Source organism: Thunnus thynnus, chromosome 2 (genome assembly GCF_963924715.1).
Source record: "Thunnus thynnus chromosome 2, fThuThy2.1, whole genome shotgun sequence".
NCBI classification, from domain to species: Eukaryota; Metazoa; Chordata; class Actinopteri; order Scombriformes; family Scombridae; genus Thunnus; species Thunnus thynnus.
This window is the reverse complement of record NC_089518.1, coordinates 23395391-23421376: the sequence shown is the minus strand read 5'-3', so window position 1 is coordinate 23421376 and position 25986 is coordinate 23395391. Positions and strand designations below refer to the sequence as shown.

Genomic DNA, 25986 nt, shown 5'->3' with positions numbered 1-25986 from the left:
GCCACCTCTCTCTGCCTCATTGTCTCATACACACACACACACACACACACACACGCACACGCACACACACACACACACACACACACACACACACACACAGCCTCCTATTGCCCCTTGGCTTAACGGTATTTATAACGATCTGACCCTGAGACCTCTGTGTGTTAATGATCTTCAGCCCCTCCCAACACAAACACACACACACGCTGACAGACAATAACCTGCGCTCTGGTGTACGCTGTGTGTTTTTCCTCCCTTTGTTACAGGGAGATAAATTCAGTGAGGTAAACATTGCTATCAACTAGATGACTCAAACTGCCTAAAACTAATGTTTTCACTTCTTGAAAGAAGAATTTCTGCAGTGAGAGAAATTTAGAAACCATGTCCTGTTTGTCAGCTGTGACAATGTAAAATGGCTGCCTCCCATTTGCTAATAATGTTGGTACAGTTGAGATCTTAATTTGAGGGGTAATGCAATAATCTTGAAAAATGAAATGTACCCCTCTTATTTACAATTAGTAGCACCTGTCTACTATTGGTCATGGGATGAAAAATCAAATATTTCAATATCCTGCAGTATCCTTGAATGTTTGAATGAGAACAAGGTTGTGAGATGAATTCGCACTATTCCCTTGATTTTGAACATTTCAGTCAAGGCTTTTAGACAAATATAACTGATGGTTATAATAAGAGGAATGACACAAATTCTGTTCAAAGCTAGACTTTCTTTTGAGTGGCTAAACATACAGATCTGGTCAATGTCCGTATGATTGTAATGCTAAACTGGATGATTTTATCATGAAATGTGTTATTTTTGTTCGCATTTTTTACATTCTGGCCCTGTCCAGTGGAAACATTTACCTGTATTTGGTGATTTTTAGGTTTTCAAAGGAACTAAAGGATCCCATTTATGGGTTGACAATAATTCTTAATTCCATACTTAAATTAACAACTGAATCATCTATAAAATGTATTTTTACAAAGCTTAACGTTTCATAAAATGTTGACATTTTAGAGGTGGTTTTGCAGGTGTTTTTTTAAGGTTTTAATCAAAGAGCAATTATTTTTAGAGTGTGAATGAGGTATAGTTTTAAGTGATATCAGATCACATTATTTGGTACATAGCAAACCTAAAGGAAGCAGTTCAAGAGTATAATTTCTTAAATATATCCCAAACTAGTATGGTATTTGTCTTTTGTACTCCATTACTATTTAGGGTCCATATTTTTTAGCACACATTATCATACCATTGTAGTCCTGAACACTGAAAGAGGCTGCCAGAAGACACACACACACACACACACACATTTACTGCACATATAAGTTTGCACATCTCCTCACACACACACAAAACAAACTATTGTTCTCTCGCTCTCATTCTTTTTCTCTCTCAAGGCCTTTTCTATCCTCACATGAGTCACCAACACACACACATATACCAGCTGATTTAGACTCTCTCTCTCTCTCACACACACACACATCCTACACACATACAAACTCTCTCAGTTTCTCCCTCTCAATCAAGTCCTGTCAGCTGCACTAGAGCCTGATATGAGGCCAGGGATAGAGGAAATGAACGATGTCAACCAGTGTTATAATTCAGCCGAACCGACCACATGAGAGGGTGTACATCTACTGTATTTTGTCCTCATGGGAAATCAATCTCAGCTCATAATACAATGTTTGCAGGCCTATGCTCGTGACTTGGAGAGGTCTAGAGAAAGACTGGATTTCAGGTGCACTTAGGTGTGTGTGTGTTTGTGTCAACACCATTCTGAATAATGTTTCCTTTTCCATGAGGAGACCCATGCTCCAACTTGTTTCTCTGGTGTTATTTTTTCTTCAGCTGACATACAGTGAAGAGCTGATGAAAGACAAAGACTAGATGGAAGCATTCAATTATGCTCTTTAAGAGGGCGTAATACACACACAGACACACACGTGCAAACACACGTTTTCTTGTTCACACCCATAAATCAGAGGGGAATGCGTAAATATGATGATACTACAGAGTTAGAAGCATGAAATCGACGATCACTCAGAAGCTTTTATTACAGTACTTGTAGGACAATCCACAGACATGCTGTAATTTGCTAAACCCTCCATGTACCCGAGTAATTAAGATCATTTACAAGCATTGCATGTTATCATTAAGTTATTTTGTGTGTTCGCTTCAAAAGCTCTCCTTTAATTTTATCATTTGCTGAGAGTGGACACAGTATAATATAAAATGAAACTACTCTAACATCATAGCAGACTAGCAAAAGAAAAAAAAAATCCCTGACTTTTATGTGGGTGATAATAGAATAAAAGGAGCTGTAACCCTGCATCTATTTAAACAGTGGCCCATTGGGACTGTGAAAATGTCATCATCTTTGCAAACGTTTCTAATCTTTGTGACCTTGTGAGCTTGTTTGCTATCAAGACATAAAGGCAAATTCACACACATATACTGTTCTATAATTTGTCAAGCATTAAAGCAGCTTTTAAACATATATATTTTTATTTTTCATAGTAACAATTTATCAAATGACAATGTGTACGGTGAGAGGTGTCGCTTGTAGTGATTAACCTATAGAGAATTATCACTTGACTCTGCGGCTCCCCTCAGCTTTACAGTTTTATAGCGAGTTTCAGCTCATTGTAATCATTAGCTGTCCGGACCACAGAGTTACTGTTTTGGTTCATTCTCAGTGCTCTCAATGCGAAAAAGCTCTAAAAACCCACTGTACACCACCTGCTTAGGACCAAACAGCAGACAGACCCAGTTAGCAACTAGCTGGTGAACATGGTGGCACATTTAGCAGCTAAAGAGCCAGATATTTCACTCAGGAGTTGATAGAGAGCAAAAACAGAGGTAAAAGAGAGTGAATTTTGGACTTACCTTCACCAGGTGGACAGAAACATGACTCCAAATGAATGATAATGTTGCTCCATAACTGCTGAATGTGTAAATAAGTAACTATTTGCAGCATGTCAGCTTAATAGGTGATGATATGTCAGTGTTGTGTTTCCACTGGCCCCAAGTGGCCAAGAAGTAATTTTTATAGTAAATTTTAACCACTTAAGTACAAAACTAGACTACAACAGAATACTAATAAACTAATCATCTTTTTGGTTAACATGGTGAAAAAGAATTGGCTAATGATAGAGAAATACCAACAAGCCATTCCATTGGATCTGTTGATTTTAAATCCAATATTTACCCACATTTTTGTCTATGTTTATTCTACCAACTCCTGAAAAAACATGTTGCTCACAATGAACTATGGGTGGCTCACCTCATTTATGTATGATGTGTCAGAGACAGCTGTTGGGCACTCACCCAGATGGATCAACTACCCAAAATAACAAGCAGAAAGTGGCTGGAAGCTGCAGTGATCCACAGTATGAAGTGTTGATTCTCAGTGGGATTGGTAGAACAAGCGAGTCATTGGATTTAATGTTACTGTACAATCAAGATGTTGAGCTTTAAAATTATGCACAGTGAGAGTGAGGGTTAAGGTTGTAGGTATTTAGTAGTTAGGTTGAGGTTACAGTTAGGGGTTAAAAGTGACAGAAACCCACACAATGTTTTAAAATGTTCAGTTGTGTGATTTCTGTGTGTATTTACCTATTTGTGTATTTGTGTGAGAGCGTGAGCATCCATGTGTGCCTGCCTGCACTTGTAAATTTAGCTGCAAGTGTCTGTGAGCAAGTGTAAAAGCTGATATTGGTGTATTGGCACTCAACCTAAAGACATAGAAAATTAGCACCAATATCATGAAGGTAAAAGAAAAAAAACATGAACATGGAATGAGATTTATTGTCCTAATTAGAAACTAATAACACCTCAGATCTGTTGCCAAAACAAATCATTTTCCGTAAAAGGGTTGGGCTCAGTGTCTGACTCACGCCACCCAACCTCTCTCCTGTTTTCAGTGTCTTGTTTCACTTGTTTTACATTGTTACTGCATTTTTGCTTTCAAAAATGTCTGCTTTGTGAATTTTAATATCCTATCTTGTTAGATATTAGTCAATATATTAGAATATATTGACATAATAATTCTTATATAGAGAGGCTTATTCTGTATAGATATTTTTCACCAGATAACAGCAGTGTATAACAACTCAGAGAGAACTGAATCTGGATTTCCTATGTCTTGGTTTTTACTCCACCAGGTTCCTAGATTACTGGAATTTGTCTTTTTGAAGGCATGCATTAATTCCCTCAGTTACCCTCCAGCTTTGTAGAAATATACTTTCATCTCTCTCTTCCCTTGACTTCATCATTAAATGCTGCAGAGCCTGACCTAAAAAAATAACCCAGCAGTCAAACATGAAAACAACCACTGGTGACAAAGTACCTAGTGCCATTCTACAGGTTTGGCCCTCTAATTGGACTCTAGGCTTAGCTTGTCTCTGCTTCTCCACATGTTGAAATGTGCACATTTGTTCTCATCCAATCAAAATGACTCTAGTCAACTCTTTGGAAGCTGTTTCCTACATATTCATCAACATTACTACTGTTGGTTCCCTTCTGACTTTGTACGGTGCTGTTGAACATTAAGACCTGTGTGTGTTAGCCAGTGTAATGGGGCTCAGGCTGTCAGCACATTAATCTACTTCCTGCTTTGCGAGAAGTATAGGTGAAGTGTGGCAGGTCAGTCCTGACTACACTTCATGGTAAGAGGTAACCACAGGTGGCGTCAAAAGCCTGCTGTCATAAGACGCCTTTAGACTGTGCAACAGCAATGATCATACAAGTCTATTGCATGTCACATTGTGTGAGACTGTACGATATCAGTTTGAGACATGTCAGATTGTGCACTGAATGTATGGTGAATCATGGTGCCATGATGTAAATAGAAAAACATTTATGAAAGCAGAGGCACGTCATCAGCTTGTGTCATCAATCTGCGCCGCTCTGATGTTTTGAAAATGCAGTAAAGTCACGTAAACCTCTTTTTCCTCTCACCCCCATCATTTTGTCTCTTGTTAGCTATGGAGGCATTAAGGAGAACAAGTGTGTTTTCCCCCTAAACTGCACTTACAAAACACCAGCCAATGTATTCTGTGTCATTTGATATCGTATTCTGATTGGTTCTTTTGTAGACATGGGTCAACTTTCGTCTCAGACAGCCCACGATCACAGTGTAATGGGGCTAGAGTGAGTGGGGATAACAATGCACAATCTCAAAGTCTTTTCTGGATGACATTCATGTTGTTGCATTTGTTTGTGCATACAAAAACTGATGGAAAAGAGAGCTTAAATTAAATCTTGCATACACTCTAAGCTCTACACACCTGACCGGTTGCTGCAGGAAGCGGACCTGCTTGTTGGATTGACAGTTTTGGAAAGCTACAAATTGTCAGACACAGCCTTCTCTTTCCCGATGATGGAAAGGTTTCGGATGAGGGGATTTTGGTAGCAAACGACAAGCTCTGCTCTTAACCATTTAGAGTCCTTTTTGAGCTCTGTCAAATACAATGATGTTAACAAACTGTAACTGTAGTTCAATGATTACATTTGGAGCCGTGTAATGAATCTCTTTGCTGTCTCACAAGTCACCAAAATCTTAAGGGATGAGGGGTGTTGTGACAAACACATGAATACAGATTTGACTGTGTCGGGATTTCTAATTTCTAATCTGTGAGAGGGCTCTGACAGTGATCAAAGAAGATGATGATATAACATCTTTCTCTCTGTCTGCTACAGTAGATGTCTTGTGATCAATAATAACAGCTTAACCTCCCCTCGTAATGACTTCATCTCTTCAATCTTCGCTAATAACAGCTTAACAACTTGATTAACTCTCTGGTGTCCTTATACTATTAATATGGTTCAGCATGTAATGATTCTGTTCTTCTGTCTCACGTGCAAGACCTTTCTCGATTGTTGCAAAGATAAGATCCACAAACCAAACTGAACGCTGCTTATCCCCCCTCTCTCTCCTCTCTCAGGACCATCTTCAGTTATCAGTAACGATGATGACTCAGCCTCTCCTCTTCACCACGTCTCCAACGGTAGCAACACCCCTTCCTCGTCCGAGATGGGCCCTGATGCAGTCATCATTGGCATGACCAAGATCCCGGTGATAGAGAACCCTCAGTACTTCAGGAGCACAAACAGCCTGCTCAAAACGGACACGTGTGAGTAATAACCTCAGTTCTTTCAGTTCAAACGAAGAATGTTTAGAATTTTTACCAAGCAATTATGAGCTATACTCTCAAGTATTCAAATTAACTGTATGTGCATGATACATGGAGGTTACCATGGCAACATGTCTCCTGCTGTCATGGCAATGACCTTGGAGTTGCCAATGATAAGCTGTCAATTCTGAGGAAGAGACAGGAAATAGAAAGTCCATATATGCGCAAGTGTGTGTCTGTGTGTGTGTGACCCGGCATATGTTAGGCACAAATCCATTCATAAATTCTAGACTTTACATTACCAGAGCCACCAAGAGAAAAACATACAACTCATGAGCCACTTCAGGAACAGGTATTTTTTCTTGTGGATGACCAGCCCCAATTTATCTAACCTCACAACATGTACACACCAGAAATTCAACAACGCAAGAAGCAGAACGGCAACGAGAGATCAAAGAAAGCAGGCAGGAGAAAGAAAGACAAAGAGAAACATGAGTAAAACACACAAATAACAACAGTCAAATAAACAGACACAGAGCACACACAGATACTGACCTGGTCCATCAACGTGACATTATGATTATTGGCAAGTAATAAAAGCTTCCACAGGCTTCGGCCTTGTGTTGCAGTAAATTATGGAACCATGGGTGTGTGTGTGTGTGTTTTTAATATATTACAGCCATTACAACTATTACTCTGCGCGTGTCTTTGACTCACAGACAGGCAGCATAAATACTGAAAGTCTCTGACCGATTATTTGGCACTCTGCCTTTTTAGACCCCCACAATAGCCTTTGATGGAGACAGTTTGGCAAGGTGGCGTTAGGTTGCATGCCAGGAACTTTTTAAACAGCAGCCTTAACCAGCTTGCGGTCTGTAATATTGAGTACAGGAATTAGTACACTTTTCTACTTTAAAGATGACACAGGCCTCTTCCTGGCAGCAATGAGGCAACAATTATTCTGCAGAGATGATGGATCCGTGTGTAATTACGAGAACTTTTAGCTGTGTTGCAAAGCATTAGATGTGCAGCTTACCTCTGAAGTGAACACCTCATTAACAATAATAACATCAGAGGAGTTTCCGTTGTTGTAAAGTGTGTCACATGCATTATTAAAGAGCTACAATAAGGCACATGCAGATTTGGATAGGTGGTAACACATACACATATACATACACATATTAGGCAAATAGCAATACTGAGGTTATTGTGTCCATGTCTCCCCCCAAACCTCCCAACAGCAGTTTGATAATACTGATTAGCTGTTTGGTTTTATTTCCCGCAAGTTGAATTTAAATGGAGCACAAGGAAATTCTTCTGAAATCCACAAAACATTATAAACACAACACATAATGAAACTGAAAGTGTTATTTTCTCTATACTTGGTATCAGATTATGTAATTCTGTCAAGGAATCTAAAAACTTAATTTTTACAACATAAAGATCTAAAATTCGCTCCACACTGCACAGAATACAATTCTGGTGGCAAAGTACTGAGCCCATTAATATTTTGTTGGCATAAATTTAGTCAGATAATAATTAAACCCATCAGGAAGTCTAAAAATACTGCTTATAAAATATCCATTATGTATACATTTTAATTGTCTCCTCTCAAGTTTTTTTTTAAAAAGTGCTAAAATTCTAAAATTCTAAGAGAAATAATTAAGGATCTGACCCCAGTGTCCTCAGTGGAGGACAGACTTTTTCTCTCCCTTCATCTTTGTTACATTTTCCTCTTTGCTTTGTGTATCTCAATTTTTCCAACATTTCCACCCCAACAGATCTTTTGGGGTTTGTATTTTTTTTTGTATCTAGGCAGAGAGGATTAACATTGCTCTGGAAAATCTGATTCATACAGTAAGAGAACATGTGCGTACACAGATACATACACAGTAAGCTTATGAAAATATAGGTCACAATTAGCTACACCTCGTGATGGGAGGGCAGACAGCTGGGAGTGAGAGGAGGTGTGGTGGAAAAGAAAGTCATGACATTAATTGTGCAAGGAATTTGATGGAGAGCAGATTTGAAGTCTCCGGTCGCCCTGTTTTCAAAGCATCTGTCAGACACGACTGTGTCTTTGACCTATCGCATTGCTTGGTTCAAACTACCAAATACATCATTTCCGAGCTGCTGGAGATGTTTTATTTCAGAATCCAGGGTTATAGAAAGATTTTGGGCAGATGAGGGGAGGAGGAAGGGAAGAAGAGGCAGATGGAAAACAGGGAATAATTATGCCCCGAGACATTAATTTCTTTGGTTGTTTGTAAGATGCTGATTTAGGAGGATTGGTGTGAGGAGTGGCTCTTCAGGGAGATGTGGATAAATCAGAGGAGAGAGGGAAAAGACAGATGGGAAAAGACAAGAAATATTATTCCTCTTCATGGTAATGTTGTAAACGTCCTGATAAACAAATGATGGGAAAAGAGTGATGGAGCAACAGAATGGGAGAGGAACATGTGTCTAGATGTTAATGTTTGGAGGATGTTGATTAAAAATTGAGGGAAATGGCAATAAAGAGAAATAAATGATGGAGCAGAGTGATGCTAAATAAGGAAACAGAGTAAGATAATGAGAAGGATGGGGGGATGCTAAATGAGGGAAAATGAGTACGATGAGTAAAATAACCACGGAAAATGGGTACTATTTATGAAAAAGATCAGAGAATAAGAGTGTAAAGTTTGGTAAATGGGGGAATAATATTTTTGTAGATCTTAATTAAGGATACTGGTTGAGGAGCTCAGGGGTTTAAAGTTTAAGAATGAAAAAGAGGTGGAAGAGGAAGTGTAAAATTGGCAGATGGATGCCAAATTCACAAGCAATATGAGGGCATAAAAATAAAATAACTTAATTTTGGAAATTCTTGATTGCTATGTGCAGAAATTAGGAAGGGTCCTTGAGTATATGAATGCAAAATTAGTAGCGATGACATGTAAATCTAAGTGTAAGGACAAATTTTCCTGTCAAGGGAAAAAAAAAAACAATAGTGGAAGCATTGGTCTGCACATCAATTTATTTGCTATTTGAGGGTGTTAATTAAGGAGAAGTGGTGCGAGGCGTTTGCATGGGTGAACGCTTATTACACAACCACAGTAGCAAATGGTGTGCAGAGGTAATTAGCTGGTTAAATGGTGGATAGTTGGCTTGTGGGGATGTGGGTTTATTGTGTACTGCTGCTGCACAGGGAAATGTGGGTACGCGTTGATCTGTGACCTGCTATTGTACCTGCTGTTGTTTTTGTTCTTAGACGATAAATGCAAATGTCAACTTTTAGCCACACCGAGGATATGTCTACATACCCAACTCTATCACAGACATTTAAGAATAAACTGTGTTTTCACATTGACTAAGCTCTTCATTTCTCTCATACACAAACATGCAGCCCACAACTCATCTTCATTTTACACTTAATACGTAATTTATGTAAATAATATGAGTGAAAGTATGAACATAAAAAAACAGGACTGTGAAGCATGTCAATTAAAAAAAATGTATTGAGTTTTCTATTTTGAGTTTCTATGTTCTCCGCCACCACAATCTTACACTAAGAATTAGATGCTTTCGAGTATCTGATTCAGACCAGTGGTGTTTCTTATCTCTCCCTCTCTCTTTACCTTTCTCTCTCTTACTCTCTGTATATCTCCCTCTCTCTCTCTCTCTCTTTCTCTCTGTCTCAGTACGATATTGGGTTATGGTGGATCTCAGTATCTTATAGTGTAGATCGATGCAGCTTCTGAGAGTCTAGCTGGGCTTTAATGTGATATTCTGAGTGGACAGCTTTTCTTCAAATGCACCTCTTAATCACATCAAAGATAAATCTCAGTCCTCTGTGTGTGTGTGTGTGTGTGTGTGTGTGTGTGTGTGTGTGTGTTCAAGGATCCAAGTGTTATAGGATCATATGTGTTTCTTTGCATGCAGATAGTTGCACACCTGGCCCAGAGTCAAGAAGACGGGGCTTAGCTAGGTTATAGTAAGGGCACCATGCTGTTAATCATTTTGTAGAATAAAAAAAAAGGAAAAAAAAAATCATCGCCTTGGTGAGATGCCAAATTTTCTAAAAAGTCAGCTGGCATGGAGTTACTTAGCAACAGAGAGCAGGTTTGTCGACTCTGAGCCAACTGTGAGTGAGCAGAAGGCAGCAAGAGATTACATACGTGAAACAGACTTTATTTACAGATATATGTTACATAATACAATTCACATTGTAGTCAAACCTACAGCAATCAGTGCACAGTAAGACGATGAGTTTACTTTTTTACTGCAACATCCATACGATGTGTAGACGATAAGATACAATGGTATGCACCAGAAAAAATAATCATAAATAACTGCACAATTAATATTGTTTCCACCTCTGCTAATTTTGTTTATTTTAACTGGATTAGGGGGAATATGCCCCTAGAAGAGGGCTGTATGTGTACAAGTAAGATAGATAGATGCACAATATAAAATGTATTTTAATTGTATTATATCACTAATACAAGATTATCATGTTGTATGTGTTACTGCTTTGGTAATATTACAGACAATCCAATAAACCATTCCATATTAATTGAATTGATTGATGTATAATTCAAAATAACGTATCAACGTTTAATAAAAGGACATCGATCAGCTATATAACCTGTTGTGCTTCTGTACTGTAACACTTATATGCGACCAAACATATGTTCTGTTTCTAAACCATAATGGGTTTTTTCTCTCTCTCTCTGTTCAACAGTTGTCCAGCACATTAAGAGACATAACATTGTGCTGAAGAGAGAGCTAGGAGAGGGGGCCTTTGGGAAAGTCTTCCTGGCTGAGTGTTACAACCTCTCACCTGACCAGGAAAAGATACTGGTGGCTGTCAAGGTAATTTCAAAGGCCTAATGGTCTTATTTTCACTTATTTAACTGCAAAAACACATTTCAAACATAGAAACAGAAGGTCACTGTTCAAATGTGTCAAAATGTCAGTGATAATGTACATCATAGAAATGTTTGTCATTATATAACATTTTCTACAGTGTAATAAGAGCAGCCCTGAACGCCAAAATTTGTTTTTACAGTTGATTTTCTGCTTCCTTATTGTCATTTAAATGTGAGATTACAGTGTGAGTGACTGTGGGAACTGAAGGAAAAACATCTGTGACCTCTCATTTTAATCACTTTATTGAACAAAACAAAAACTTTTTGTAAACTTTTTGTAGCTATTATAGACCAAAGAACAGACGAGGACAATTTGTCTTTGAAATGAAATACAACCCAGTCGGTATATGAGGAGTCTAGTTTCAAAATGAGATATCAACCATTTTTAAATCCCTGCTCCTGCAGAATGATTGGTGGCACCAAAATAAAGCCCATAATGTTATTATTGAAGGAGAAGTTATTGCCTTCTCTACTATATTTTGCAATGATATGTGATACCTGACATACATTTGAAATATTGAACAGTTTATAGCAGATAATCTTATGTTCCTGAAATGGATATGTGGCATTTTGAAATGAAATCCTTCATATGGCATCTGTACAGTATTTAGACTCTTCCTCACCTCCATTTCCTCTGCTATTGTTAGCCACTCATTCCTTTCAAGAGTTTCTCTGTAAGCAAAAGGTGGAATTACACTCAAACCACTGACTTCCGGGGTCAAATTGAATGGTTTCCCAGATAGCATCCCCCAATCCCATCTCTCCATACGTCCATCTCTCCATCAAGGATGCTTTCTCTGCTAGTCTGCGGTGAAACAGGATCTGATTGGTGAAGAACTTCTCATTAACAATACATGACCTGTAAGAGACCCCCCCCTCCCTCTGTCCTCCCTTACTCCCCCACTTTCTCTCCCCTCCTCACCTGCAGTACTTCTCCTCTCCCCTCTGCAGCTCTCATCTCCATCCTGACACTTTCCCTCAAATCTCAAATCGTCCACCTTCTTTTCTCTTTTCCTACACTTCCTGTTTCCCTCCAGCTTAGCTTTAAACCGCTTGCTGGCCCACTGATGTTTGCTGCCAGCTTAGCTTCGGCTCAGTCTGAGCAGTCTGTAAAATATGTACCTGAAAATCCTGGGAGGCAGAGTTCTTGGATGTAAAACACGATGCAATGTTTTGCTGACCACATGTCAATGTATAATCAGCGCTCAATTTACATTAAAAATAAATTGTATTTCAAACTGCTAAACGTGGCGTTGCCTATAGACGTAATGCAGATGAATCATTTAATCATTAGAGTCAGTTGATTGATTAAACTCTCCTAATTCATCTGATTTTTTTTTCAATTAGCTAATGTACCATCTGCTCTTTTCTTCCTCCCCTTGTGGTCAACTGCTGTGACTCAACATTTCTCTCCAGTTGTCTTTCCCTCCTCCTTGTTGCTGCATCAACAAAGAGAAAATGTGATGAAGGCTGATGGAAACAGACTTTTCAGACAAACCGATGATGACACTTCTTCCTTAAAGTGTCGGTTCATCCAAATTACAAAACAAACTAATAGGGACTATTTCTTTGGTAAAAAGTTTGGCTGGATGGCCACATACCACTACATCTAAGTAAGGAACAATGTTTTTTGGCCTGACCAGCCACAGACCAGCCCTATAACCCTGAATGTCTGTCACTGACTGACTGGCTGAGTGATGAAGTTACACCATTGGTTGGCCAGCACAGTGTTGGAGTTTCCCCGTTGGCCATTGCTCTTTCAAAATGAATCAGCAAAGCCTCAGCTTTAAAAACACGCATTTATTGACTGAAGCGTCTCACAACTTGTTCTTGTAATTGCATTTATAACCTTTTTTTTTTTTTTGACTCAAACATTGCTTAACCATGTCATGTGATATGCTACTTCAGCACACTTTACCAGCAAATGGGACCACTACAGAAAGTTGCAGACAAACATTTCAGGAATTCACATTATTGACACTACCACTGTCTATCCCTGTAACAAAGGCCACAATTATGCACACTGACCATTTATGATGCAGCCATATACTAGGTTACTAGGTTTTGAACTAGTCTTGTGATGATTTGGGTGTACCAACCCTTTAACATTTGGCAGTGTGTAGACTTGGCACCAGTGTATTGCTGCTGCAGGACGTTGTTAATGTTGACAGAGGACATAAATTAATTGACAAATGTATTCTAAATGCAGCTAAAACTAAAATGCCATGTTATACTGTATTAACATTGCGGTAGAGATACTGGCACTCTTTTGATTCAATATGTAATCTTGATGCAAACTGATTTGCATTTTCCTTTGCTCACTTTCTGGATGTTCATTTAAAATTTGTACATTTGCTTTAATTGCTTTTTTGATTTGTCAGTGGAGTTTCTCAACATTACAGTCTGTCACTGTTGTTCAGCATAAAGAGACATGAAGTGTAGACCTGATCCAACTTCAAAGAAAGAACATGCAGTGATTTATATTTCCCCTCATGAGTACATATTTACATAGTTCCTTAAGTACAACACATACTTCCGCTGCACTCTGTCATGCATGTTACATTAAAGAAACATGCTCTCCCCTGTACACCACCACATTAAAATAACCTACACATACTAATAGAGCTTAATGGTCCAGATTTTAGAGTCGGCTATCAATCAGCAAGTCAGCCATAATACAGAATAAGTTTTATCGTTACTGCATATTATACACTGAGGTGCCATTGATCAATGGCACACTTCAACATGTGTTGATACGCATAGAAATATGCATGCACACACACCTGTACACACACACTTACACTGCTGCATGTCATCAATCACGCACACCTAGCACTTTCAATAATGCTGCCTTCACACATGTAAATGTGAGTCTCTACATTCCCGAGCTGGAGGATGTTGATTGCTTTTTATTTGTCCAGGGACCTGAATGTGTGCAGACTGGATGACTAACAGTGTAATATTATGGCTTTTAGCCTGGGAATTAATGCAACATTGCATTCAGAGACTCAGAGCATGATAGTTCATGCGTAGCTGCCTGGCTCACAGGAAAGGCTCTGTTGTTACTTTCCTGAGTTCAACATTGATATTGTTTGCTCAGTACTGTAATGAATATTTATTACAGTCTTCATTTGATATATCGAGCAATTCAGTGATTGACCCCAATGGAGCAGCGCATACTGTGTTTGCCAAAAAAAGGAAATATTGTTTTTATCAAATTTTGTGTCCCAGATTTCCTTTTACTGCATAGGCTTACTGTATGAGAAATGGATTTATGGCCTCAGTAGACCATCATGTATGGATAAACAAACAGATATAGTCATACTAAAAGTATGTAGCAGCCCTGAAGCCCTTTGGCACCACTACCAAATAAGAAACCATTTATTAAGGTTTATAAGTTCTAACTATTATGAAAAGTTTTTTTTACTAATCAAGTTTAGTTTATTTATTTAATAATACAAATAAAACATGACACAAAAAGTTAAATGCTAATGCTTTAGATTAGTTTTGAGCTACTATAAGAACATTTTTTCTGGTGTTTACCATCATGAAACCTGCTTCGTCTATCAACTAGCTTATTAGCTATGGTTCATCAAGAATTGACCGGTAACCACTTAGCCTTATTGATGATCTATTAACATTTATAACTGCAGATGTGATGGCTTCTTATAAATTCAGAGACCCATTGATATTTATTAATGCATTACCAACATTTTAACTGCATGTTTATGAAATATAAATAATCATCAACCAAACGCATTATTCACAACCTGGTAACCCAAAAGTTGATCATCCTATTGGCTATAAAGCATTAGTGAATGATTTATTAACCATTGAACCCTTTATAAATGATGCTTAATTAGAAAGTGGTATCAGCATCTGGTGGTATCAGTTTATTTGCACAAAGTCAAACTAAGACAGGCAATCACTCTCAGCATGTGGGAACTTATCAGAGGAAATTCATCCCAGTCAGCCAATCTAGATTTCCCATACATGTTCGATATCGTATATCAAACTAAGATGGGGGCACAGGATTTCATACAGTATCCATACTGTCATAATCAACCATATCATCATCATGCAATATCATATTACAGCCTGTAACGTACATGACCAAGCCTCTGTTTCACGGTACATGTTTGGTTGAGTGTAAGTGCATAGAATTACAGTCTGTCTCATTTTCTGGCATATCAGCGTTCCAGCTACAAGGTTGCAAGGTCATTTCCTTCTTCCTGAGCTTTCTTAGTGACTTCTTCTTGTCCTTTAGACCTTTATTTGTAACATGAGCTTCTATCTGCGTTGTTAGTGCACAGACAGACAAACAAACACACACACACACACACAAGTTGGAAAGCGAATATATATCCATGTCATACTGTATACAGTAGGAAGACAATCAATTATTCATGTAGGACAAGAAGAATTTTCTATATTTTTCTTCTTTCCTGCAACTCTCTCTCTCTCTCTCTCTCTCTCTCTCTCTCTCTCTCTCTCTCTCTCGCTGTCTTTTACACACACTCTCTGTCACAGATGCTTGTGTTACACAACTACCCTGACAGATTTCCTGATTCATGGAGGGAAGACAAAGATTAGTTTCAAAGGGAACACAGGGAATATAATGAATTTAAACAATGTTGTACTTTGTAATGGCTTACATTAATATAAACTGTCCTATTGTATCGGTCCTTGCTCAGTGCCAATAATTTCACAGTGCGTGTGCTGAGTTGCTGTAACTCACTTTTACAAGGCAAGACACTTCAATTTTTTTTTTACATAGTGGACATCAGCCAAATAAACTGGAGCAGACTGGGTGCACTGCGAAAGTGACTAATTGGCAATAGTGTACGTGCCATAATGTGTGAGCTTTTCATTTGTCAGTTTATTAAAATGTCACTGTGCATTTCTTTGTGTGTGTTCAGACACTTAAAGAGGCCAGCGAGAATGCCAGGAAGGATTTCCACCGTGAGGCTGAGCTGCTGACCAACCTTCAGCATGAACACATTGTCACTTTCTATGGCGTGTGCGTGGAGAGCGACCCTCTCATCATGGTGTTTGAGTACATGAAACACGGAGACCTCAACAAGTTCCTCAGGCATGGATCTTTTCTTTATTACATTTAAAACCTGTTATCAAACTGGAAACTGGTAAATTGAGCATGTATGTAGTTTACCTTGTTGAAGATTGTACCAATATTCTGGTCAACACAAAACAAATGACAGGAAACAACATGACTCTAACAAACATCAACTGAGCGAACATTAAAACCCTCTCTACATGTTCCCTTGTAGGGCTCACGGTCCGGATGCGGTTCTGATGGCAGAGGGCCAGACCACCAGACCTGTGGAGCTGACTCAGTCCCAGATGTTGCACATTGCCCAGCAGATAGCGTCTGGCATGGTCTACCTGGCATCACAGCACTTTGTGCATCGCGACCTGGCCACCAGGTTTATCACTTACTTTATTATCATATTATGTACAGTATGGACTTAATGAATGTTTATTCATACAGATAAATGTATTCAAACCCCTTCGCTGTTTCAGTAAAAGCTCACTTTTAGAAATTTTAGTACATGAGCTCAAATACAAAAACAGAAATACCACCTTAAAATGTCTGTACATGGTTGGAAGGTACTGCTGACAAATTCAATTGGACATGATTTATATTAGCACAGGCTTGGCCACCCATTAAATTGACATTCAATTTGTAAAATCTAACTGTCCATTAAATGAAAGCTTCTCTTTCTGGTCCTCAGCGTTTATAGATGTTCAAAAATACTCTTATTTCCAGAATGCAAGCAGGATGCTAGAATAATTTTAAGTGCAAACTATTCCCTGGATTCAGCAGCATCATGTATGAAAGCTGTTAACATAGCAGAAGTCTAACACCTCACATGTTAACTGGTAAAAGTGGGACTTGCCAGTTCTCAGTATATACATCACATTGCTGTTATTGTTCTGTGCTTAGTTTGCTGCTGCTTACTGTATATTTGCTGTCTAACAGGAATTGCCTGGTGGGTGAGAACCTGCTGGTAAAGATTGGAGACTTTGGCATGTCCAGAGACGTCTACAGCACTGACTACTACAGGGTAGGTGTATGTGTCGATCTCTTTTCTGGCCCTTCTTTTAGCCTCCCTCCTCCCTGCTGCATGGGTCCCTTTCTGCTCCTCCCCTGCATGGGCATGACTGACGGACTCCAGCAGAGTTACAGTAAGACGCTTCCTGTGGGAGGTCAAAACTGAGTACAGTGCAGTGATTTAAATATACATCTAGCTGTATGTAGCTCGCTGTAATGACGTACTGTATACAATAGACTGAACTCAAGGGGAGGATAAGTAGCATGCTTTATTATGTGAGTTTTCTAAGTCACACCGTGTGTGGAGAAAGGGTTGTTTCATTTGGGTAATTACTGTAGCATTCTTTGCCACAGTGGGACATTATACAGTAGTTGTTATGGAGTTTTTTTAATATTATAATTTATTCACTATTATTGTATTAAGCAGGTGATTTAAATTCAAGAATCAGAGACCCGGCTAACCAGACAGCTGCATGACAAGCACCAATACATTTTCTTATAATCTCCTAATGCAAATGATAGTTTATGAATTTATGTATACAAAAATAAAATCAGAAACTCTAACATACAGATGGGTGACAAATTAAAGGAGTTAAGGGAGTGGTCTCTTCTAGGATGACAATGCCCACATCCACAGGGCATGAGGGGTCACGGAATGGTTTGATGAGTATGAAAATGGTGTGAATATATGCTATGACCTTCGCAGTCACCAGATCTCAAACCAATAGAACGCCTATGGGACCGACGTGTTAGACAGCGCTCTCCACCACCATCATCGAAACACCAAATAAGGGAATATCTTTTGGAAGAATGGTGCTCATCCCTCCAGGAGAGTTCAGATACTTGTAGAATCAATGCCAAGGTGTATTGAAACACTTCTGGTTGCACGTGGTGGCCCAACTCATTACTAAGCTACTTTATGTTGGTTTTTCCTTTAATTTGTTACCCGTCTGTACTTTAAGTTACCACCTAAGAAAGTTGTGCCTGCAAAGGTGTATCCTGTTTTGTATACTGGAGACTTTGCTGATGAAATATTAAATATATGTAGATCTGGAGGCAGTTTCAGTGCACAAGTTGAATCTGAATTTTTCTGTAAACGGGGCACAATCTGTTCAGCAAAATTGCAAAAATGCTTTTTTTTCCTATTATGGCAGCAGTAGCAAAACCATGATTTTTATTCAGATACGTATGTTGAACCTGATATAATCAGTTCGCAGACTGAGGGGAATATGCCACTGTATGTGCACCAATGTATAGATGAGGCTTAATGCAGAGTGAAGGGTCACGTCAACCGTGTCTTATACAGGAATATACAGTACAACAGATCTATTCACAATGCAGGACGTGCAAGTCAGTGGAGGGTGGTGTAGAAAGGACCACTCTGCAAAAAGGAAATGGAGTGGAAATGCAGCAGCATTTTAAAAAGAGATGTGTGGGTGTAGATAGTGTGTGAATGTGTGTGTTCAAGAGTATGTATGTGTGTATGTGTGTGTAACAGGGACATTTAGCAGCTCTGCTATGAGTGTCAAGATAACTCAGGGGTACAAGAGACAGCTGAGAGTGTGTTTTTTCCCCCTTCTGAACAGCAATTTGTCACCTTTCCAAAAGGCCAAAATCTAATAAATCGTACTGATTGATTGATAGTGACTGTCAATTTTCCTGCCCTTTTCTCCCGTCCACCGTGACAAACTGACATGAGTCACAGTGACAGAGAACTCTGAAGAAGAAGCAAAGAGAGCGAAGAGAGGGAGGGGAAGAGGAAAGGAGCAGACATTCAATCTATTGAATCTATTTAGACAAATAATAATGTCAGCAAAAACATTCACAAAGATGGTAAACATGTCTGTATAATTCAGCCATGGCACTGATTGATATGTTTCATTTTAGATGTAAATCAGGTCTTTTCATATTTTTAGATAAATATGTTGAACAATCGAGCAAAACTGAGAGAGAAAAAAGAGCTTTGACACTGAGTTTGTTAAGAAAAACTTTTCTAGATAATAGCTTCTATCAAGATTTATTTAACCTTACAGTTACTGGAATATTTGACAAAATTATTGCTTTAACAGACGATGCACGGCATGGCAACGTAAGAAACATAGTTTTGGAGTGCCCCAGTAGCCCTCTGGTTAAGACACATGCCACATAACTGCAATGTCCGCGGTTCAAATCTGGCAGCGGACCTTTGTTGCATGTCGAACCCCCCCCCCTTCTTTCATGACCCCAGAGCTAGACCCCTCTGTTGAAAAGGTCAGAAATACATGATCCACATGGCCACAATTCATCTGTATTCTAAGTGCACAGAAAATGGACTTTTCATTGGTCTTTTTCCAAACACCAGATTAAATTTGGAATAACTAGTTATGCATGGCATCCAATTAAAGATGGGAAAAAAAGATTAAGGTCTCTTCTCTGTGGCTTTTCTTTTGTACTATCTCTGTGTGACGACACACAGCAACCCCCCCCTCCTCCTCCTCTTCTTCCTTCCTTTCACCCCACCTCAATAAAGCTAAGCGCCGAGGCTGTAGTCATGGCAACGGACGAAGGCAGTGGCGGTGAAGCCTCGGAGTTGTATCCAACGTTTCTCAGGAAGAAAAGTAATCAGGGAACTTCTGTTTAGTATGCCAAAGCAGTACTAGAGAAAGAGAGAGATGGAAGTGTGGGAGACCGAGGCAAGGAGGGTGGCAAAGACATGAAAGGAGAGAAAGAGCTGGAAAAGAGAGATGGAGGGAGCAGCAGGAAAGAGAGAGGGAGGGGAATAGAGTGGGAGGCCGGGGAGGGAGAAAACAAGACACGAATGAATATACAAAAAGGAGAAAAGGCAGTAATAGAGCGATAAAGGAACACACACATGCTGAGGAGGGAGAGGGCAGGTCTGGAGGCAAGGCAGCCTGTAGAGGAGACAGTGTACAGCGGAGTCAGTGAGAAACAGGCACATACTGGAGCTGCAGCTTTAGACAACCACAGAGCAGAATATCAGAGCAAGAAATGACAAAAAAAGACAGGGGTAGACAGACAGGGAGAAACAGCAAAGCAGAACAGAGGTACATGCAGGATGGTGGGAGGCAAGACACACTGATCCAGCCATGTTTCGTGTGTGTGTGCGTGTTAGGGAACCAGTCATGCTCTTGCGTCAGACAGGAGCAAAGATGACTCATAGAGGAATTGGAGCCCCCCCAGAGCTTATGTGTGTGTGTGTGTGTGTGTGTGTGTGTGTGTGTGTATGTGTGTATATGTGTGAGAAAATAGAAGCAGAGGTGTAGGACTGATGGGGCTGCGACGACGTCATCGAATCCCCCGTTACGCAATGAACCTGACAGATGATTCAGAAGAGAGACAGGATGCCTCCATTCAAACCTTGAGCCTTTCCATGCAGCCTTTTTTCAGTTTGTGTGTGTGTGTGTGTGGGCACGTGGGTGGGGCTGGACTTGCAGTTGGAGTTGGGGTAGGATGAATGCACATATACAGTATAATACAGCACATTTATGTCTTCTCCTCCTGAACAGTTTGTATGCACAAATGTGTAGGATGAAAGAGGATTTTAGTGTTTGAGCCTGCTGACACACAGACTGTGGCAGCAGGTGCTGGCAACAAAAGCAGAGCTAAACAATCTCTGCAGAGTAATTTGGCTGGCTGATGTGTGTGTGTGTGTGTGTGTGTGTGTGTGTGTGTGTGTGTGTGGTTGTTGTTTTGTTTTTTTCTTTGTTTTTTTACAATCCACCTCTGGGTCCCAACCAGCACAGACAAACAGTATCTTAATGGAGCACCTGGAGAGGCTAAAGTGGAGCAGAGCAGTTATCTGTCCAGGAGGAGTGTGCATGTGGACACACAATACGATGCTGCCAGTGCGACAAGATACACATCAACACAAAGATGATACTGGTCAACGCATATTAATATCTACCTTGTGGAGAAGCATCTCTACTCATAAGGAACTGTGAAAAAAAAATCATTTTACAAACTAACCTGATAATTCTAGATAATTCGTATCATCATATATACAGTACAGGACACACTTTCTCATTCACTTGAATTCTTACTGTGCCTTTTTAAATAATTCTATTATCATTATTATTATTATTTAAATACAAAACCATTTATCACAATTACATAAAGACACATAAACCTACCATACATAAAAGTGGACAACAAACACACAAACAAACAACCTAAATCATGATGCACATGTGACCGACATTCCACATATTCATCCATTAAATTCACATAGGCACAAGTGACATTTCACATATGAAATATAAAACTTCATAGTTAAAAACATGAATTGCAAACAAAATTCTCATATCAAGACACGTTGTCTCACAGTATCATTCTTCTGCCTTCACTATGCATGTGGATGCAGCTTTGCAGCCAGTCAACACACATCCAATAAAGGTTAAGAATGTGTCCGAAATCACTCCCTCATTCACTCATTCACTACTCGCTATGTAATAGACACTAATTTGTTTGCTCAGTAGTGAGCAGCACAGTTGCAAAACGGTAATTTTTGCAACTTAAAAATGTGGAGTATTGCATTGTGGGATTGTTAGCAGAAAGTAGTGTATAGTACATGCCATGGACACTACATTTTTCAATCTCGTGGAATTTTCTGGGCACTATATAGAGGATGATTTACACACTACTTGGATACTCACATAAAATTGCAGAGGGTACATTTATATACACTATATAGCCTAGTAAAGAGAGAATGATTTTGGACTCAGCCACAAAGTTGGTCTTTGATGTCTTTACTGGAAGTGATGTTCAGCATTGCTTCCAAAATAATATTCAGCAACAAATTTAATCATATAGCAATTAACAGAAAAAGATGCACATAAACAAGAATTAGACCAAAGTCGTTAAAAATAAACGTTAAACTAGTTGTCAAATGAGTTACTGCTGCCTTGACACTCATGCCACAAAGAAAGAAAGTAGGCCTATGATCAGAGAATTAGATCCATTCAGACAGCTAATATAATCACTAACTTGGTTAGTAGTAAACTGATTACAGGCTAACTAAATTAACAAATCACAAATCACCAATCACAAAACAGCTGTAATAAGGAGAGTTATAAGATAAAAGCCAGCTATCAATAGTTGCTTGGTCACAGAACTGATGAAAAGGCAGAATTTTACAATGTCAGTTAATCTGCTATGGAGCTGTGTCAATAGGGGTTGCTACTAGCAACTGAACACTCAACCGAAACCAAATGGCAGGATAGTTAATATCTACGTCAGAGGTGTTGCTATTTTTTTTTTTACAGTGGGCCATAGTGACAGATCTCAATCATCAGGGGGAGCGCAATGAACTGACATGACATGTATGTGTGCTGCAGATGACAAAAAACACTCCTTCAGTGTCTATGAACACCATCTTATGCTTTGAATCCATGCAATTTCGTATGTCGCTTCAGTTAATCTTTCATCTTTCATTTATTTATTGGTGTACTTTTAGTGGCAGTGTCACTTAAATAAACAACAGCACGTAGTGTAAACCTACAGTATTTGTCAACCATTTTGCTGTATCTGAACAGTAAAAGGAGAACAGGCTCATTACTCCAGGGAAAAAATAAAACCAACACACACACACGCACATGCACGCACACATACATACATACACACACACATACACCAGCATTCTTGGAAAGAGTTTTTGTTTCCATAGGAACACAGAGGGCAATTAAGGTACGATTCCTGTGTAACATAGAGTAGGCGGAGTTAGTCACATAAGCCCCGCCTACACCACATCCCATAATGCTTTCTTTTTAACTAGTCCAGTTGCCATGGATACCACAGCCTCCACGAGGTCACTACAGAGAGCCCACATCCCTCCTCTGCTTTATTGTACCTCTTTTTTTGTTGTTGTTGTTGTTAGGCTTTCCTGGAACACTCAGGCAGCGGTCTAGCTGAAATGATGCATATTTATAAGCCAGAGAGGGAGAGAGACAGACAGGCGGGCTGAGAGACAGTGAGAGAAGGTGAGAACGAGTGAGGGAGAGAGAGAGAGAAGGGTACAGCAGAGGAGACAAAGACAAAGAGGACAGAGCCACTTGACAGCAGAGAGAAAACAGAGAGAGAGAGAGAGAGCTGATGACAGAGAGAGATGCACCGTCTCTACCTCACTGAATATTTTTGAAAGTGTCAGGTGTTCAGACTGCTTCACTATAAACTTGACTGTCTTAATATTTGATGTCCTCAGGACGCAATAACATTTAATCTGAGGCTTTCATTTCTTGCTCCTCCATTCATTTTATTCCTTCTGTTTGTTTTTGGGTTGTTGTTTTTTTTTACCAAATTCTGAAAATACTGCCCCTTTCTCTTCTCCTCATTCCTTCCTCTCGTACACACTCGCTCAGATATGCACTCAGATAGCGTACACGCACACACACATCCACGGACAGTTAACAAACATTAAAAAAAAATGTAGCCCAGCAGTTCAAGAGCCCTGTATTAATATTTCAGACCATCAGGGGAAATGATCAGCCATGATGAATAAAACAAAAAGACTAATGGTTGTGAGCAGATCCAGACACATCAGTGAATAAATGCTGTCAGAAAACAAGAATAGAATACAATAGAACTTAGTAGTATAAACAATGAGTTTGCATTTGAAATCTTTAGAGATCAAAGCAAAAACATACTAATTAAGGATATCCAAACATGAAGAAAAAACACGTAATTCTGCCTGTAGGTGCACAGCTGAGCCTCAAGTGAGCCACACTTCCACTAAAGGTCGACAAACAGTTGGTCTTTACTGATTAGCAGAAGACTGATCACAGAAAAACTATATTAACAAAGCAACAATCACAAAACAACTAGTTCCAACTGAAAATACTTGATCAAGAGCATTTGGGGAGTAGATAAAAGGTGTCCGTCAGTATTTTCTTGGTCACAGATCTGGTAAAAGAACGATGTCATGGTTAAATTGGAGAAAACTGAAACTGCTATTGAATTGTCGGTAGTGGTTGCTACTAGCGACAGAACGCCCAACTGAAACCATCTATGTGTAGTAAAGCGTTACACTGTGTTTTGTGTAGTATACACAATACATAGTGTAGAAATGTGTAAACTATTTGTTTGTTTTTTATATTGCATTCTGAATGATCACTTTGTAGACCTTGTAGCACAATGCTTTTTCAACACTGTATTTCTTTATATTCATGCCGATTAAAAGCAAATGTGAATTTGAGAGAGACAGGGATAAAAAATGCAAATGAAAAGCACACAAGAGGAGGGAGACATGGTGTTACAGGGAGAAAAGCAAGGGGCTGGTTATGAAGAGTAAGAGCTGCAGAAATGAAGACAGATATGTTTCCCCAGACGTACCGGTGAACCTGATGGCTATCTGTGCGACTGTGCACATTTTATTACTCCATTAAATAACCCACTGACTAACATAGAAACAGGCCAAGTGTGGGTACCAAGACATTAATAACAGGCATAAACCACAGAAAATGGATTGCACTATCTTTGTGGAGCAATGGAGTCCAGATCACTGGGTAGATTCATGTTCAGAGAGGAAGTAAAGAGAGAGGGGAGGCACAGTGGAGGGGGCGGCAGGGTTAGGTTTCATTCACTTTCACGGCAGGTTTGACCCCTGAAAGGATGGGTTCACAATTTTTCAAGTTTGTCTTAAAGCAATAGTCAGGTGCCCAAATGGCCTTTCAAACAGAGTTTTCCTGCTGTGATCAGCCCTCCTGTTTATACTGGCCATAAAGAGATCCATTCCTAATGTACTCTCAATGTAAGTGATGGGGGACAAGTTCAGTCCTCCTTGTGTCCAAAAATGTATTTAAAAGTTTATCTGAAGCTAATTTGAAGCTTCAGCAGTCCAAATTTGTCAAATCAAGTGGATATCTTTCAAGTTAATGACTTTTTCGTGCCAAATTCACAGTTTTTGTTACTCTCCTTCCACTGCAGCTCAACAGTGGAAAAACTGTCCAGGGAAACAAGAAGAGAGAATTTTATTCTAAAAATAAGATAACTTTGGAAGGTATCCAGTAGACTTGAACAACTCAGACTGCAGAAGCCTCATATGAGCTTTTGATAAACTTTTAAGTACATTTTTGAACACAACCAGGACTGTGGATTTTGTCTCAAAACACTTACAGTGTGAGCACATATGAAAAGGATCTTTTAATAGCCAGTATTAACAGGAGGAGCGATTACAGCGAGCAAAACCTCTTTCAGTGTTCATATGGGCATCTCACTATAGTTTTAAGACACACTTAGAAGAATTGTAAATCTATCCTTCAAACCTCACTGGACTGAACCTAATTTTTAATAGTTGAGATCCAGTTTCCAAACACCAAATATATGAAGCTGCATTTTGAAAGAAATGTGCAAATGTGCATCAAGAATGTTTCCTTTTAATAAACATGAAATCCTTGGTATGAGTATTTCTAGGGCTGCAACTAATGACTATTTTCATTATCGATTAATCTGTCGATTATTGTCTCACTTACTTACTTACTCAATTCGTTATTTGATCCATAAAATGTCTGAAAATGGTGAAAAATGTTGATAATTGTCTCCCAAAAAATAAGGTGACATCTTCAAATGTCTAGTTTTGTACCGACCAACAGTTCATAACACAAAAATATTCACTTTACTGTCATAGATGACAAAAGAAACCAGAAAATTTCACATTTGAGTGGAAATTTTCTTTAAAAAAATTACTCAAAACAATGAATTCATTATCAAAATAGTTGGCAATTAATTTTAATAGTTGTCAATTAATCAATCAGTCGACTAACGGTTGCAGCTTTAAGTATTTCCCTCAGTGTAATCATCTTATAGCTTTAATTACAGTCTGAAATAAGTTGATACAAAATATATGATACTGTGTGGAATAAGGTGAATTTTCAACCATAAAGCTTC

The 25986-nt window shown here is 39.0% G+C and overlaps 1 protein-coding gene across 1 annotated transcript in view; it reads left to right on the top strand.

Annotated features, from left to right (window-relative positions):
- Positions 1 to 25986, top strand: part of ntrk2a (neurotrophic tyrosine kinase, receptor, type 2a) — an 89055-nt gene that overhangs the window by 53486 nt on the left and 9583 nt on the right. The window contains exons 14-18 of the mRNA XM_067611718.1: positions 5941 to 6129; positions 10850 to 10980; positions 15956 to 16128; positions 16325 to 16480; positions 17038 to 17122. Of these exons, the coding sequence (XP_067467819.1) occupies positions 5941 to 6129; positions 10850 to 10980; positions 15956 to 16128; positions 16325 to 16480; positions 17038 to 17122 (734 nt within the window). The remainder of the gene's footprint in view (positions 1 to 5940; positions 6130 to 10849; positions 10981 to 15955; positions 16129 to 16324; positions 16481 to 17037; positions 17123 to 25986) is intronic.